Consider the following 19,541-nt stretch of genomic DNA (forward strand, 5'->3'; position numbering starts at 1 on the left):
GAGAGGGAGGGAGAGGGAGAGAGAGGGAGAGAGAGGCAGAGAGAGGCAGAGAGAGGGAGAGAGAGGGAGAGAGAGGGAGAGAGAGGGAGAGAGAGGGAGAGAGAGGGAGAGAGGGAGGGAGGGAGAGAGAGACAGAGGGAGAGAGGGAGGGAGAGCGTCTTCCCAAGACTGGGTTCAGTCTTGTAACCCTGTTGCCTCTGCCTCCCAGGGAACTGGACTTACAGGTATGTGCCCCAAACCTGGCTAAAACTGTTCTTCACATGTAGTGTGGACATCACTACTTATTCAGTAGTGTATGTAACATGGGCAAAAAGACTCAGGCTATGAAAGAGATGAAATGTGCAGCAGGAAGGTGCATGCACCAGTCAGTGGCATGGGTGTTCATGTGTATGTCTGTATACACACATGTATGTTTATGCTATTAGACATAAAGAGTGGATGCTCGTCATCTCTGAGTAGATTAGTCTTCTTTATCTGCATTTTCCAACTTTGGCAATACTTAAGTTTAGACATGTAATGGACTAACTTTACATTAGACATTTTTACATTACATTAGACATTTTACATTAAACTAACGCGTAATGGACTAACTTTTCATTAGACCAATAGACTGGTACACTCCATATCTCCCCATATTACATAGTTTTATTACCCAAAAATAACTTTTTCCACATCTTTCAGCACAAAACATTCATTGGTAATTGTCCTATTGTCAGAAAAATTACATGTAATATTTTGACAGTCAAACTACATAAATAAGAAAAAAAAATTTTAATTTTGAGACAGGGTCTCACTAAGCTGCCCATGCTGGCCTTAAAATCACAATCTTCCACCTCAGCCTCCCAAGTACTGGCATTACATGCATGGGCCACCATGCCCAATTCATAAGAAAATTTTAAAAAGCAAAATTTTTTTAAACTTACATTTAGTACCTCTGTGGGAGTTTTCATTTATTTTCAAATAAGTATGTTTTGAGATTCCCTTTAATCAAAATGATAAGACAGTACAGTGGACTCTTGACTTATGAACTCAATTCATTCCCAAGGGCCGACTGTAACAAAGTGGTCAACTCAGGGCTCAGGCTCCGCTACATAGCCTTCACAGTCTCTCTCCTGGACACAGGCAGATCTCAGGGTCCTTAGAGAGAAACTGGTCCAGGATTTCTCAACCCCACACAGCAAGCGATGTTTTAATGCTCCTTCCAGAACTCTTTTAAGGATTAAATCTGTATCTGAGTCCACCGGGAAGCACAAGCGGCCTGCATTCGGATTTTAACTCAAGACTCTGGTCATAAATTAACACTAAAATTCTGGTTGTACCCCAAGGTGTTTGTACATCAGGCCAGTCGTAACTCGAGGGTTCACTGTACTCTCCAACGAAGACTGTGAGCTGCCTCCTAAAATGCACTCTCCCCTTGTTACAGTTGAGCATATGGCTGTCCTGATGACAGGTTTTCAGGACAGCGGCTTCAGGCCACAGCACACTGGCTCCTGAACTGTGAGCAGAAGTGCGGTGCTGTGCCTACTTTCCCAGCCCTGCCTGCAAAGGGAAGAGATGTGGCCCTTCCCTCCCCTTCCCAGAATCCAGAATCCAGGTGAGGGCAACATCCTAATAATGGCAGAGCAGCACAGGAGGTGGAGCCTGAGTCCACAGCGGGCAGAATCCCCACCTTGGCCCTGGACTATCATGCAGCACTGTCAGGTAAGGCAGAAACAAACGTCTATCATTCTGAAACCCACAGGATTTTGAAGGACTTGCTGTGGTAGCCAAGCCTATTAGAAAACTTGAATACAACAAAACCACTTGTGCTGTTTTTCTCTAATCTAATCATATGTATCTCTCCTTCAAAAAACAAAATAGAACCAAAAATCAAAACGGGTTTATATCACCTCTCTGTCACCCATTTAGCAAAGAGAGCACCTATTAACATCAAAGTGTTCTGTGCAACCACATAATATATAAGATACACTTAAAATGCTGCTGGAGAATGGTCTAAATGGAAACCAAGAAGTGTAGACATGAGTAAAAGCAGTATATCTGTAATCTAGATAAAAAATTTCAAAGATTATATACATATTTTATATGTATACAGAAAAATTGAGAAACTACATCTTTAACTAGTTATCTCTAAGAAGATTAGAATTTTAGCCGGGATTTAGCTCAGTGGTTCCACCACCTGCCTCGCAAGTGCAAGGTCATGAGTTCAATCCCCAGTACCAAAAAAAAAAAAAAGATTAGAATTTTAGATTAAGGACAGAGGGAAGTAAAAGAGAAAATTTAGTTTGCTACTTCATATTGTTGAGTTTTATTTGAATTTTATAATAAACTTATATTACTTTAATAATAAATAAAAATTACAAAAAACATGTATTAGATCTCTGTTAAGGTACACTAGAACAAAAACATAAAAAGGCAGGTACACAGGAAGTAATGAATATCCATCTACAAATAAAACCACAGCCTTCTGAATTCAGTGATGCAAATTTATACACTTGTAAAATTCTAGTATACATAAAAACTGTAACATGCCATAAAATCTGAATATATTTCCTTAACTTCCTTGCCTTTCAGGGATTCCACTATTTCTCTAGGATGAAAGGGCGGCAGAAAAAGAGGGAGGGTGGGGAAGAGACGGGAGGGAGGAGAGGGGAAAGAAAGCTTACGAAAAGTTGAAGGGACAGAAATATATTCTTTGTCTGGTTTAGACGTTCCTAAGCTCAAAATCCCAAGATACCTCTGCAATCTAAGACACAATTTTCAATTTGGGTGGTAAGTCAGTTTGTCTCTGACCTTTAGTCAGTATCTTAAGACTATCGGGACTTTATGAAGATATGGTACGCTGACCATTACCAAACATATGCCTTGATGTAACTCACAGCCATGTTCTTATTCCCACATGTGAACAGCACAGATATACCATACTGAATGACAGCACACTAACATCACACAGAATGTCAGCAACCACAGAACCTACACAATATAGTATCAGCAGTTGACTATTCAATGATGGCAAAGAGACGAGTGCCCAAACTGCAACCCAAAACTCATGTTTTTATCTTAAAGTGCCAACACTGCAATTAAACATGAATACTGAGGTCTGACTTTAGGAAAAACAACTCATACACTTTTTTTGTCTTAAAAGAAAAACACTTAACATTCATGCCACAGGTTTGCCCTCACTGGACTGTATCTCCCAGGTGTCATTAGTCAATACATACAGCACTTCATATTTCGGGAAGACTATCACTGAAACAGCATTTCTTAAAATCAGTAATACCCAATCTTTACAAAAGATACCCAGTTGATTGGTTAAATTATCGTCTCATTACTGTAAAAACAAACTTGATGGTAAGAAAGAAGCCAAATACCTGTGGAGGCCACACATTTTAAATACTCTTGACAGATTCTAATTTTTATGGGACTTACAGTCTCAGAAACCACTTTAAGCATGTGGAATCTATCTCAATAACTTAAAAAATCATAAGGATAGTCAAAAAGAAGTTATAAAGAAAGACTGTATCTTTCATCTTCAAAACCAGGATAAACAAAGCATTGAGCAGGGACTTAATATGTAACTACTGCTGACAACCAAAGCATTCAGGGGACTCACTACGACTTCCATGTCCACAAGCACTCCTATGAGGCCAGGTTGGTAGGCAAACACGGGGGAATACATTGCAAGTTAGTGTTGACAGAAGTTATGAAAACAAAATTATTCAAGTTGTAAATGGGATATAGTTTCTAATAAAATTAAAAAGAAGAAAATTTAGAACATGTCAAAACTGAAAACTTGATTCACAACAATCTTATATACAATGTCTCTCTCACACACACACATTAAAATTTAACTAGGGCTGGGGATTTAGCTCAGTGGTTCTGTCACTTGCCTCGGAGATCAGTATCCAAAAAAAAAAAACAATTAATTATAAAAAAATAAATAAAATTTAAAAACTTTCATTTATCCTTTCTACAAGGAGTAAGAAAGCAAGAATATTATTCAAGATGCTCAAAACATTCCAATCCAATGCTCCCACAAACTGACCCACAAAATCTGGCATATAGAAAATGATTCCAAAGGTATAGGATTCTACATGGACATAGGAATTATCTAAATATTAAACAATGTGTTATATTTTCTACAATGTATAGATCTCACATGTATGTACTATGGGGGCTGTATGAATATATTAACAGATATAATACTATATGAATATAATATATAATATCTTAGATAAGCTATTATTATTTCATTGTCAGATTCAGGGATTTTCAAAACCAAGAGATCCTAAAACTGCCACTAATATTAAACAACTGCAAAAATTTTTGACATACAAACTCTAAGATTGGGAACCACTACCTTAATTCAGAGGAGGTTTTTCAGTTGACCTCCAAATATGACCACAATAACTAAACTAGCCCTAGGTCTAGGCCAGTGATGCTGAACATTTTAGAGCTTTCAGTGACAACAAATAAGCTGTGGCACATGTGCTGTAGGTTCGCCACCACTTTTCAGGCAAAGAAAATAATCATCTGATATAATGGAAAATGTGTGAAAGAGGAAAAGAAAGATCTATCATTTTAAAAAGACAAGAAACCCTTCTGTGCCCAGGAGTCCTTTAAGATGTCCAGTTGCTACTAAAACATCAGGATAGACATTCTCTTCTGGGCTTGGACATGACCCCAACATTTTCAACCTGGAGTCATCATTCTCTGTCTTTCCAGCTACCCAGCCTCATAATGAGTCACAGTGATGACTATTCCTGAATGCCATTACCAACTTTAAACACATTCTAGGCTCATGCACACCAACTTCTGAACACGTGTGTGGCTGAGGAGCAACACCTACCAAGGAGCTGCACACTAGGTACAAGCATCCATATTACAGTGCCAAGACAGCACAATGGCTTCACCTAGGAACCCTATTTTGAAATAACAGTAGTAAAACTACAATGCAAAATGTGTACTAATGAGGAAAATGTAAATAAAGAGGGCCGTTACCACCACTGTCACGGTAGGATTCCTAAAGGGGAACCTTGGAGCTGAGGCACAGGACGTCACTCTCTTGGCATGGGTTCACAGGGGAGATGTGTGAGGATGTTCACATAAGTACAAAGATGGGCTCTGGGATATTCCTTATAAAAGCTAAATGAGACAAGCTTCGCTCTTAGCAACTAGTCACCTTAATACCTGTATCACGCTGTTCATAGAAAAACTAAAGTTGACAATCTTGGGTCGGTTCCCAACCCCAGTTGGTATTTAAAACTTACTGTATCCCTTCCTGACACTCCTCACACCACACAATTTTCCTTTCCGAGTCTTTCTCTCTCACACACACACAGATGGGAGATTGAAAGCTCATTTTTATACATTTAAATTAAAACTCAAACTTTTTAAAAATCAGCAATATTTAAATTATTTTTCTCATTTCATTTCTGAACAAAGTCCAGCACAGATAAAAGAACCAATATTTGAGAATCACCTTTTGGAGAACATTCCAATTTTAACCCTTATCCAATGGAAACATGACTTTAAAAAAAGGGGGATTTACATAGTCATGAAAGCATGAGTTGTATGAATCATAAAATACCAAGGCGTCCATTCATGGAGAGGCAAGTTGACTAAGGACCTTGCCCAGGCTAGCTGTATAGACCCCAATTTGAGAACTACACTGATCAAAATCTTCCCATTACTTACAACAGTCAGCTTAGCACAGCACAAAACATTAGCGTGGAAAGAGAATGAAATGTATCGCTGTGTTTGTTTAACCAACAAAATCTTACTCTAATGGGACTGCAGCTTACAAAATAACTTGATCTTTAAAAAATGAGGTAGATAATTATAATGGCAACACATAATTTACTCACTAGCTACTGTAAATCCGGTGGCAGCCCCCAACATTCACCACTGCCCAGCCACTGAAACAGGCTTTGAGAAATACAACCAGCAGCACCAATAAGCTACAAATTTTAATACAAGCTTAGGCTGATGGAACACTAAGATCTAATAAACCAAAATATTAAGTTAAGGGATAGAAATATTATCTGCTGTATAAATTAATTATAACAAGATTATATTTCCTCATTATATTTAAACATTACATTTATAACAAGATTATATTTCCTCATTGTTTTGCAGGAGTCAATGTGATACACAGTGTAACCAAGGATAACAGGGGCAGTTAGACTTCAAAGTATTCGGCAAACATGACAGTAACAAACATGTCACTCACAACAGCCCTATGGTTGTTAAGAGAACTTAGACACAAATCTATGTAACTGCAGTTCAAATCTGTGACCAATAACCCAGTTATTACAGGATTAGGCTGCACAATGAGATATGAGTGTGCATGCAGGCACACATACACACACATGTACAAGCACTGTTGTAAAAAGATAGTGTACTTTAAGAAATTCAACATAGATGCTCATTATACAGAAAACACTGGCTTTAGTCACCAACACTGCTATTCTCTATTCCTAATTATTATGTAACCTACAAACACAAAGACTTCCAGTCATGGCCAGATGGGCATCCAGTGGACAAATTCCCTCTAGGTTCAGTGACCCTGACTGTGAAGCTATTTTTCTTTAATTATGTTACAGAAAAAGACGTCTCACTGTGTGGGTCTTCAAAGAGGTTTAGTTGATGGAGAAGAAACAAACTCATTAACTCAGTTATGACAGCCAATACATCAAAAAGGAAAGAAAAAAGTAAACAGTATATATAACTTCTTAATGACTGCAAAAAAATAACAGAAACAGATTTTATTTAAGTGGTTTCCCAACATTTGTAGGCATTCTCTGGTTTATCTTTCAGGAATTGTAAAGAACTACAGGACTAAATTTAAAGAACACAATAACTTCTAAGAATTTACCTAAAAATTATTAATTATAATAAATAATTACAATAACAGCTAACATTTATGCACTGTTTTAACTAACGGGCCTAATACACAACATCTTCACCAAGGCATAAGACTTAGTTAACAATCCCCAAGTCCCTGAAAATTCTAATTCTGAGGCTCTGGGATTGATCCTGTAATGTAGTTTGTAGTACACAAAAATTCATGAAGTAAGATTTCCTTCCTACCTCCCATCATTCGTCCCTTCTTCTGACACCCTATAAATGTCGTCATTAAGCCTTCTTCTATAAAGTGAAGCCAGAGGCAGCATTGTGGTCCACACCTGTAAAGCCAGCACCCTGGGATGCAGCAGGACAACTATGAGTCCAGGCCAAGCCCAAGGACTTAGGGACTTAGCAAGACCCTGTCTCAAGATTTAAAAATATATATTTCTTAAAGGCCTAGGTATGTAGTAAAATGTGAAGGTCCTGGGTTCAATCTCCAGTACCACCAAAAAAAAAAGGCAGAGAAGCCAAAGGTTCCCAGACAAACGCAACCTTAGTAAAATGTGTAAAATAAATACTTATTTTGGTAGGTACAAGCACCAAATTTATTTTTTTCTTTTTATAAATTCAAAGAAATCTTTCTGTGAATTCTGAAACTCCAACAATATAGTTACATAAAAAATAATGACAACCAACATTTACTGAGCATCTCACAAACATTAACTCACTGATTTTCATAGTAAGACTAGAAAGAGGTGGTTAGTTCCATTTACAGTTAAGAAAACAAACACAAAGAAGCTAAATGTTGTGCCCAAGGTTACAAACTGGAAAACCTAGAAGGAGAACAGTTTCTTAAATCTCACAATTTCTTGTCCTAATTATCTATTGCTGAGTAACAATCATCCCAAAACCTAACAGCTTAAGCTGACAAGAACCATTAACTCTCACAAACTCTGTGAATCAGAAATTTGTACCAAGAGCAACTGAAAACTCTCATCTCTGCTCACAGAAGCCTGGAGCTTCCTGGAGGAAACTGAGGGTGACCCAAGGGCTAAGAACTAGAATCAGCTGAGGCTTCAGCTGGGAGTGTCTGCTGGAACACCCAGACACAGCCCACCTATGTGCTCACCTGCGCTTCCTTAAAGCCCACTGGCTGATGCCAAAGTCACGTGTCCCAAAAGCAGGAGGTCACAATTACTCATTTTTTATGCTCCTGGCTTAGAATTCTCACTGTACCACTCATTATATTCAAAAGCCCCTTTTCTATTCAAAGAAAGAAGTGTACATCTCCACCCTGCTCCTCGTGGAGAGAACAGCGTGAGGAATGGGAGATATCCCTGCAGTTAACTGCTGCCATAACCCTAAAGAGGCAGTGAATATTATTATCTCCTCACCTAACAGTGAGAAAAAAGAATTTCACAGAGGCTATTATGACTTGTCCAAGGTCATATAATGACTCTAGGATTAATAAATAATGATGCTAGGATGAAAACACAGGCCGATATAACTATAAATCCTGCAGAAATTCCATTATACTATACTTGTAAAACAGTCTACTGAAACGGTATTCATTGTGGAAAAGTAAGCCACATCTGTGTTTTTTAAGAAAAATAAAAACAATGAAAGCAAATCACTTCCATAAAAGTATACTAAAAGTATATCCAAATATAAATAATCAGACATGGCAAGGTAAATAATGGAAATCCTGTAAGTTTAGTCATTTTATCACTGATGTTTGAGTGCTAGGGTTTTTCTTGTCATCTTTAATGAGGACTAGCGTAAAAAAAAACTAAAGAAAATATCAACAGTATACTGCAAGAAGAGTCCTCAAGAAGAACAGAAACCAGTGGTACAAACCTTCCAATTAAGTCTAAATAGGACATTCCCGACAATGTTATGAAGTCAATGAGCCAGAAACTCCATTTGACACCAAGTCCGAGAGGAAGACTTGCAGTCATCACCAGCAACTCAGATCTGAGTGTGTTTCACTGGTGTAGGAATTTTCACAACACATCTTTACTGCTGGCCAAGGTCACCTGCATCATCCAGATTTATTGCCTTATGAAAACCTGCACTATGACTGTTTACTGTTGTCATGGAAACATCATATGAGGTCGAAATAACACACCTGTCAGTGTGACATGCCCATATGAGACTGGAGGGTAACCAGGATCAGAGATGGGGTGCTACATAAAATTATTGAAACAAATAAAAACTTCCCCTTTTTTAGACATCTGTGATGCTCATGGGGAACATGACAACATGTGCATGACCTTGTATGCCCTGACAATAAATTCAGTCAGTTCTTTATTTCACCCGGGGGTTGACTAAATGGCAGGCACAAAAGTGACTGCACCTCTTTAACAAATGTGACATGTGTGGGCAGCGTCAGCATTTACTCCCCATAAGGATCCACAGCAAGTACAACAGGCAAAAAACCTCACGTGGAAACTCAGGACCTCTGTTCCAGCCCTTTTTCTCTACTCCCAATACCTGGAACATAAACACTAACAAAAACAACACACGGGCAAAGAACACTTCCAGGCCGCCATATACTATATATACACCACTCCCAGTGCAGAGGAGCTGAGCCGCGAGGGCACCAGCAGCACACACACACCCCACACACCCCACAACTCCCCACCCACCCTGGTCAAAATGAGAAGACACGGAAACAAGTCTCAAAAGCAGACTTCCAGATCAACTACAGCAACTCCAAAGGGAAATGAGATGGAACACTGTGATACTCAACCACCTGGACTCCCTGAACTGGCAACAAAAGAGGATCTGTGAAAAATGAAATCAGAAATAATTTCTCACACAACAGCAAAGATTCAGCTCATAGTGCAAGACATGATTAATAAATCTAGAGAGGAGTTGAGGAACATGATGAAATCCCAACATAGGAAACAAATGGAATCCATAAAACAGATGCAAACAGATTTCCAGGAGATGAACAACTCCACTGAAAGTCTACACAGCAGAATGACCCAATGTGAGGACAGAATTTCAGGTATAGAAGATAAGACTGCAATTAGTGACCAGGAAAAGAAATTTCTTTAAAACTGTAGGAGTCCATGAGAAATCAACCCAGCAGCTGCTAGACGATGCAAAGAAGAATTACATAAGACTGATTGGAGTCAATGAAAAAACAGGAGAGAGTGCAGACGACATAAAAAAACTGCTCACAGAAGTGATGGCAGAAAACTTCCAACAGGGGAAAAGAACTTGACATACAGAGAAGTGAGGCATATAGGACTCCAGTTAGCCTTAATCAAAAAAATTCTACACATAGGCATATAATTATTAAGATTCCAGAAATCCAACAGAAGAACAAAGTTCTACAAGCAGTTAGAGAAAAGAAAAAAATCACATACAAAGGAAAGCCATCAGAATCACAGCAAACTTCTCAATTCAAACCCTCAAGGCAAGAAGAGCTTAGAGTGATATATTCCAAGCCCTAAAGGAAAACAGCCTCCAACTCGGATTGATGTACCTTGCAAAACTATCTTTCAAAATTGATGGAGAAATAAGATACTTTCATGACAAAGAGCACCTTACAAACTTCATGAATACCAAATCAGCACTCCAAAAAATTTTAGACAATATCCTAGGAAAAGACATTGAGGATCACAACTCCAGGAAGCCTAGCAGAATGAATCCATCTGGTGCAACAAGAAATTAAATACAAAAGGGTAGAATCCAACAAAAAGAAAAAGTCATGACAATGATAAGTCAATACATATCAGTTATAACCATCAATGTTAATGGTTATGAATTCACCCATCAAAAGAAACAGACTGACAGAATGGGTCAAGAAGCAAGATCCAACAATATGCTGCATACAAGAAACACACTTAACTCAAAAAGAAACCCACAGACTGAAAGTTAAAGGGTGGGAAACAATACTCCATGCAACAGGAACCCAAAAAAAAGGCAGGAGTAGCTATCCTTTTTGAAGATCAAGTAGATTTCAAACCAACATTGATTAAGAGAGACAAAGAAGGACACTACATTCATGTAAAGAGAACAATCCAAGAGGAAGAGATGACAATCATAAATATATATGCAACAATTACCACTGTACCTACCTATACAAATACAAATGGACATGAAAAATCAAATAAGCACAAATGCAATAGTAGTAGGGAACCTCAATACCACACTGTCACAAATAGACAGATCAACTAGACAAAATATGAGCAACAAAATACTAGAACTCAATCAAACTCTTGAACAAATGAACTTCACAGATGTTTACAGAGTGTTCCACCCCACAAAATCAGAATGCACATTCTTTGCAGCTGCATATGGGTCGTTCTCCAAAATAGACCACATACACACTCATAAAACATGTTTAAGTAAGTGGAAAGGAACTGAAATATCCCATGTATATTATCACACCATAGAGTGATGAAATGGGAGATCAAACAGCAAAAGAAACCACAAAAATTTCATAAACACCTGGAAACTGAACAGCAGACTTCTGAATAACCAATACATCACAAAGGAAATTAAGGAAGAAATCAGACAGTTCCTTCAATAAATGACAATGACAATACAACATATCTGAATCTATGGGACACAACGAAAGCAGTCTTATGAGGGAAATTCATAGCAGTGAATACTCATATGAAGAAAACAGAGCAAGCCCAATGAAACAACCTGATGCTGAACCTCAAGCTTCTAGAAAAAGAAGAGCAGGACAAACCCAAAGCTCATACAAGGGAGGAAATTTTTTTTTTTTTTTTGATACAGGGGATAGAACTCTGGTCCTTGCGCTTGCACAACAGGCAGCGAAACCACTGAGCTAAATCCCCAGCCCAAGGGAGGAAATTATAAAGATCAGAGGAGAAATCAATGCAATGGAGACTAAGAGAATGATACAAAAAATCAATGAAGCCAAGAGTTGGTTCTTTGAAAGAATCAACAAAATTGACAAACCCTTAGCCAACCTTATCAGAAAAAGGAAAGAAAAGGCCCAAATCCATGCAATTAGGAATGAAAAGGATGAAATTACAATGGACCCAGCAGAAATCCAGAGGATCGTCAATACCTACTTCAAGAACTGGTAGGCCAGTAAGGTGGAAAACACAGAAGAAATGGACAGATTCCTAGATATTTATGAATTACCAGAATTAAACAAAGAAGACCTAAAAATTCTAAACAACCCAATGTCAATCAATGAAATTGAAAACATAATTGAAAACTTACCAACTAAGAAAAGCCCAGATCCTCATGGCTTCACTGCTGAATTCTTCGAGACATTCGGAGAGGAACTACTGCCACTACTGTTTAAACTCTTCAATGAAATTGAAAGGGAAGCAATACTCCCAAATTCATTCCTGGAAGCAAGCATCACCTTGATCCCCAAAGCACAGAAAGACCCAACCGAAAAAGGGAGCCATAGGCCAATCTCACTAATGAACATAGATGCAAAAATCCTTAATAAGATACTGGCAAACAGAATGCAGAAGATCATCAAGATCATACACCCTGACCAAGTGGGATTCATCCCAGGGATGCAGGGATGGTTCAACATACGCAAATCAATCAATGTAATGCACTATATCCATAGAGCCAAGGACAAAAACTGTATGATCATCTCAATAGATGCAAAAAAAACATTGGACAAAATCCAACACGCATTTATGAGTAAAACCCTACACAAAATTGGAATAGATGGTCTCTACCTCAATCTGATAAAAGCCATCTATGAAAAACCAACAGCCAATATCATACTAAATGGTCAAAAACTGAAATCCTTCACACTAAAATCAGGAACAAGACAAGGATGTCAATTATCACCACTCCTGTTCAATATAGTTTTGGAAACATTAGCCACAGCATTTAGACAAGAGAAAGAAATAAAGGGAATAAAGATTGGAACTGAAGAACTCAAATTGTCATTATTTGCACATGACATGATACTCTATGTAGAAGACCTCAAGAATGCCAGGAAAACTCTTCTAGACTTCATAATCAAATTCAGTAAAGTACCTGGATACAAGGTCAACATACAAAAATCAATAGCTTTCCTCTACACTAACAACAGACTCACTGAGAGAGAAATAGGGCAAACAATTCCTTTCACAATAGCATCCAAAAAACTGAAACACCTAGGAATCAACCTAACAAAAGAAATCAGAGACCTCTTTTCTGAAGACTATAGCACTCTGAAAAGAGAGACTGAACACTATTATCAGAAAATGGAAAGACATCCCTTGCTCCTGAGTAGGAAGAACCAATATAGTGAAAATGGCCATACTTCCAAAACTGCTATATAGATTCAGTGCAATCCCAATTGAGATCCCAGCAGCATACTTCACGGACCTTGAGAAAACAATCTAAAAATTCATTTGGAACAAGAAGAGACTAGAATAGCAAAAGCAATTCTAGGCAACAGTGACATGGCAGGGGGTATCCCAACTCCCAACCTGAAACTATACTACAAAGCTACTGCCATAAAAACAGCATGGTACTGGCAAAGAAACAGACCTGAGGACCAGTGGAAGAGATCAGAAGATGCAGAAACGACTCCAGACACACTCAGCCACCTCATCTTCAACAAAGAAGCCAAACAGCCTTACTTGAGGAAAGGTAGACACTTTAATAAATGGTGCTGGAAAAATTGGGCTTCAACTTGCCAAAGATTAAAACTAGACCTATATCTCTCGCCATGCACTAAACAAAAATCGAAATGGATTAAAGATCTAAATATTAAAATAGAAATGTTGAACCAGCTGGAACAGAGATCAGGTAGAACTCGTGAAGATACTGATGTAGGTATAGATTTTATGAACAAAACCTCAGTTGCCCATGAACTAGCACAAACAATCAACAAGTGGGATCTCTTCCTATTAAAAAGCTTCTGCACAGTAAGAGAAACCACCAACAGTCTGAAGAGACAACCCACAATGTGGGAAAAAATTTTCACCTGCTATTCCTAAGACAAAGGTCTACTATCTAGAATCTATAAAGAACTTAAAAAGATCAGACCTCCCAAATTTAAAGATCCAATCCAAAAATGGGCATCTGAAATGAACAGACATTTCTCAGACAAAGAAGTAGAAATGGCAAATAAACATATGAAAAAATGTTCAACATCACTGGTCATTCGAGAGATGCAAATGAAAACAATGCTGAGATTCCACCTCACCCCAGAAAGAATGGCTGCTATCATGAAATCAACCAATAACAAATGCTGGTGGGGCTGTGGGGAAAGAGGAACCCTATTCCACTGCTGGTCAGAGTGTAGACTGGTGCAACCACTGTGGAAATCAGTATGGAGATACCTCAAAGAACTAAGACTGGAAGTCCCATTTGACCCACTATTCCCCTGATGGGGATCTTCCCCAAATAATTCAAAGAATCATACCACAGTGATATATGTACACCCATGTTCATAGCAGCACAATTTATAATAGCTAAAACTTGGAAAGAGCCCAATTGCCCATCAACTGGAGACAGGATAAAGAAAGTGTGTTTTTTAAATAAATGGAATACTACTAAGTCGTAAAAAATGAGAAATTAGAGACATTTATAGCTAAATGGATGCATATTGAGGCGTTAATCTTAAGTGAAATAAATAGGACACACATGTATAAATACCGAATAGTTTCTCTGGTGTGAGAAACTGAAAGTGTAAATCAGGATAAAAGGTATAACAGACAATGTGAAATAGGAAGAAAAGGGGCAAAGGGGAAGGGGAAATGGAGGGGTAGGGAAAAGGAAAAAAGGGAATGAAATTAATATGAGAAAATGAAAAAAACTGAAACAAAGTCTTTGCTAATAGGGAGGGATGGAGGGATTGAAGGGAGGGCAGGGGAAGGGGGAAAAATAAGAACCAAGAGAGATTATGTAAAGGTGCAAATTTCTAATGGTGAATGTCTTTATATTCTATACCTAAAATGTACCAATAAAATTAATTTTTAAAAAAACATGATACACACAGGGATCTGCTAGCCTAAGGTTGTATGACACCTTGAGGTTTCAGAAATTAAACTGTCGCTTCAGAGTTAGAGGCCAGAAGTCTCAAAATTACTGTAATTCATTCCAGAATGCAAGGGACGGCACATACTACCTTTGTCTTAAGTCATCAAAATTTTTCTTTCCAGTCCCTACAAAGAAACTTGAGATGATTAATGATCATCCATCCTGAGCTTTAAACATCAAGGAGAATAACTTAACCTAAATTCATTATAGTGTAAAGTACCAAGCACACAGTTAATGACTAAAACCAAAATTATTTAGATGGTGAAGCCTCATCTAAACTGATGCCAATTATCCTAAATATTAATGCTTAAGACAATGTCTAACTGAACCATCAGCACACTTACTTCTAAACATTTTTCATCTCTGAACGGATTCTTCAATCTGCAAAGTATAATTTGCATTAAGCCCAATATACCCAAACAATGCAATTAATACCTCCCTGAAAACCTACCAATTATTCACCACCCCTTAGCTACCTAGAAAAACATAGGTGCCCTGGCATTTCACTGAAAACACTTGCTCGTTGCCCCTTCAGCCTCAGAGGACTACAGATTGGCCCACTACCACTGCTCTCTGCAAAACTCAGAAAGACAGAAAAGGGGATCAGATCAGCAGCAGCCAATAGCCTGCCTGCCGTGGGCAAGCCCTAGACAAACCCAATCTCCACTAGTGGTAGTAATTTTCACCATAAAGGCAGTGCCAAAAGACAAATGTTGCAACTGACCTCAAATTTAGACACTAGTCTCAGCTGTGGGCAAAGAAGAACTGCAGCCAAACTGAAACCACTAGGGTACCACACAATATCAACAATATTATTATTATTATTATTACTAATAATGGTGGTTTCAACAATAAAAGCACATGCCTAATGCTACCAGGAAGGTTAGTAATGGAGAACAATTTGGTTACCTGCGATGTTAAATGTCTGGGAGGAATCTTGAAGAAATCAAAACCTTGAACTCAGTAACTTCCTATCTCAAGAGCTTGTCCAAGAAAATAATCATGTAGACAAATGTTCAGGTACAAGGATACTCATGTGAGTGCTGTTTAAAATATGAAAAACTTGGGCTGAGGATTTAGCTCAGTGGTTCCACCGCCTGCCTCGCAAGCGTAAGGACCTGAGTTCAATCCCCGGTACCAAATAAATAAATTAACTTAAATATGAAAAACTGGAAACAATCTAGATACTCAACAATGATTACAAAGATATCATATTTATTCAATAGAATACCAGTGAACTCAAAATGACAATAAAATCATGCATTCTTTCTTGAATTCATGATTGAATAGATGAAAATAGAAATAACATGTATGTACTTGAATGTAAAATTTTATTTTATGTACCTATACATGATATACCTAGAACGATAAGTCTAGAAGGATGACACTGTTATATCTGATTGGTGAGATTATACGTGATTGGGGAAGGTGTCCTGTGCTTTCTAATAATCCTGCAATAAACATGTACCTATGTTTTACAAGAGAAAATTAATGGGAAGCACTACAGTATTTCAAGAACATTCTGCCACATGGATCATTTTCTAAAATTAATTTCATTGATATATTTTTACATATATAATGATCACATTCATCATAGGGAATTTGTACCTGTACATAACACATCCTAATTATTTTTCCCATTCTTCTCTCTGCCCTTTAATCCCCTTCTCCTCTCCATTTACAAAGCTGTTTCTCTTATTTTCTTTCCATTCTTTTTATTTTTTATCCTTATGCTCACCCCCCACACACACACATTTTCCTGCTTCCCTTCCCATTTGAACATTTTCTTCCTATTTACCAGTATCTGTCCTCCATTTTGGTGCTTATTTACCCTTTGGGTTTCTAACACAAGAGAAACAATGCTATCATATTTAAACATGTGTATCCAATTTATTTTACTTAAAATTATGTTCTTAATGAGCATCCATCTACCTAAAAATGTCTCAAGTTTATCCTTCTTTATGGCAGGGTAGTACTCTATTGGATATAAAAACCACATTTTCTTTATCCATTCATCTGTTGATGGGCACTGGGCTGTTTTCAAGATTTAGCTATTACAAACTGTGCTGTTATAAACATGAGAGTACATATATCATTGTGGTATGATGCTTTTAACTCTTCCAGGAAGGTACCTAGAAGGGCAATAGGTGGGTCAAATGGAACATCTAGTTTTAGTTTTTTGAGGAACCTCCATACTGATTTCCATAGTGGCTGTACCAATTTACACTCCCACCAACAGTGGAGAAGGATTCCTTTTTCCCCCCGACAGCCTCGCCAGCATTTGTAACTAGTTGATTGCTTGATGACAGCTATTCTTCCTAGAGTGAGATGAAATCTGAGTTTTGTTTTAATTTGAGTTTCTCAAATGACCAGTGATGTTGAACATTTTTTCATATATTTATTTGCTGTTTATAATTCATCTGAAAAGTATCTATTCATTTCAAATGCCCATTTTTGTATTGGGTCTTTAAATTGGGGGGGGGTCTAATTTTTTTAGTTCTTTATATATTCTAGATATTAGTCTTCTAAGAAATGGCTCGTAAAAATTGTTTCCCATGCTGTGGGTTGTCTCTTCACTTCTTCAGGGATTTCTTTTGCTGTATAAAAGGGTTTTAATATAATGGGGCCCCAAGTTGTTGATTCTTTGTAATACTTCCAGTGTAATCGAGGTTTTGTTCATAAAGTCTTTCCCTACACCAATGCCTTAACAGTTCTACCTATTCTATCTTCCAGCAGATTAAGTGTTTCTGTTTTAATATTTACATCTTTGACCCCACGGATCATTTTTAAAGACAAATTGTTTTGTTTTGTTTTGTTTTGTTTTTTGGTACCAGGGATCGAACTCAGGACCTTGTGCTTGTGAGGCAGGTGCTGGAACCACGGAGCTAAATCCCCGGCCCAAAGGCAAATTGTTTTCAGAGAAGATAGGCATTTGCTTCACATAATTAATATGTAGCCCTATTCCAAATATTTAACTCTAGATATAAGCACTCTTCTCTTTACACAATTCTTAAGAATAGGGCTGGGTGCTGCCTGCTGCACAAGTGCAAGGACCCAAGTTCGATCCCCGGTACCAAAAAAAAAAAAAAAAAAACAAGAATAGGGCTGGGAATGTAGCTCAGTGGTATGCACCAGGCACGTGTAAGGGCCCAGGTACACTTCCCAGTTCTGTCTTTTTTTTAAAGAAGTATACTTACAAATAAATGTTTAGATAAGACTCACCGACAAGCCAGAAGTCTGATGTATCAGTAGCCTTAATGATTTTTTCTATAAAATCCCTGCTCAAAAGGACTCAATATACCTATCTATTTCTGCCAAAAGTTTTATCTGGAATCTAACATTAACTATGATATAACATCAAAACCTTATTCTTCTCAAATAATAGTCCATCAGGGCTGGGGATTTAGCTCAGTGGTGCGGCCACCTGCCTCGGAAGCACAAGGTCCTGAGTTTGATCCCCGGTACCAAAAATAATAATAATAATAACAACAACAACAACAACAATAACAGTCCATTGAAAGCACAGAGGGAAAGGGAGCAGGGAATAGTTCAGTTATAATGTTCTCTTTCACAAAATATTAGGGAAAAGCAGAAACATAGAAAAGTTTATTGTGACATTGTACAAAGGAGACATGTATGTGTAAAAGCTAAATATACATGTGTGTATTTGTCATGTACAGAGTCTGTGTGCAAAATTATACAAGCATACACATAAAAATAAAGAGAGAAACAAATTCAAATTGTTAACAAGCCCAGAAAATGAGAGTGAATTGATGGTTCTTTCAACTGTATGATTCATTTAACAAAGTTCCTATTATTTTGAAATGCATGCTCTATATAAAGTCCTTCAAAATATACTGACAGAACAGTGAATGAAAATAACCAAACTGAAACAAAGTAAGACATTCTAAACGTAGGTCTTTCCAAAAACAGAAAATGCATTCACAGTATAAAACCTAAATGATGAACATTCAGCTCCCTGAAAATAGCAGAAGTCCAGAATTACTCAGGTCCATTTTCTCTTCAGTAATTCTAATAATCAGTAGGTTCCAGTGTGGCATTCGGCTGAAGAAATCAGGCTTATCAGGAACTAAAAACAGATCAGAAGAAAGCACAGAGGAATATCAATCTCAGGAAAAACTGAAATCCCCTCAGAGGTGCTAAAAGAGTGCAGAAATGTCATCATACCAAAACTCTACCCTCCCTTTTTGACATGACTCAGTTAAAATCCTTATAGGCAACAATCACAGAGGAATAAAATCAAGACGGATGGAAATGGAAAAATTACAAACTGTTTTATCTTTTACGTTAGGAAATTAATTCCTAGGTAAAGACCTTTGCAACAGTTCTCTGTATAAACCAAAGCCCCCAAAGAGATTTTCTAATATACTTCATCTAACTTGTTTACATTCTGAATTAGATTTGCAAAGGAGGATTAAAGTTAAAATTAGATTAAGGAACAAAAATGAAAACAACCTTCCCCCAAGCCTGAATTTTCCTAATGCCACAGGAGTCTTGGTCAACGCCAAAGTGAAGATGCTAAAATGCCCTTAAACCTTGGGAGATCCAGGCCCTTTTCTCCCGAGAGGAGCTGAAATAAATGTTTTAAACATATCTTGCAGTTAATCACACTTAGAGCAAAAAGAATAAAGTTCCAAAAGAATTTCTGCTTAGCTTTCACATGATCATATGTCCCATGA

At 37.6% G+C, this 19,541-nt stretch overlaps 1 protein-coding gene across 1 annotated transcript in view; it reads right to left on the reverse strand.

Annotated features, from left to right (window-relative positions):
• Positions 1-6: 6 nt before the first annotated feature.
• LOC147828114 (membrane-associated guanylate kinase, WW and PDZ domain-containing protein 1-like) overlaps positions 7-19,541 on the reverse strand; it is a 156,364-nt gene continuing 136,829 nt past the window's right edge. The window contains exon 2 of the mRNA XM_087211130.1: positions 7-18,931. Coding sequence (XP_087067256.1) covers positions 18,813-18,931 — 119 coding nt within the window. The 3' untranslated portion in view covers positions 7-18,812. The remainder of the gene's footprint in view (positions 18,932-19,541) is intronic.

The sequence above is a fragment of the Heterocephalus glaber genome, unplaced genomic scaffold, assembly GCF_053883595.1.
Source record: "Heterocephalus glaber isolate CG9 unplaced genomic scaffold, H.glaber_assembly_v1.0 deba00001293, whole genome shotgun sequence".
Taxonomy (NCBI): domain Eukaryota; kingdom Metazoa; phylum Chordata; class Mammalia; order Rodentia; family Bathyergidae; genus Heterocephalus; species Heterocephalus glaber.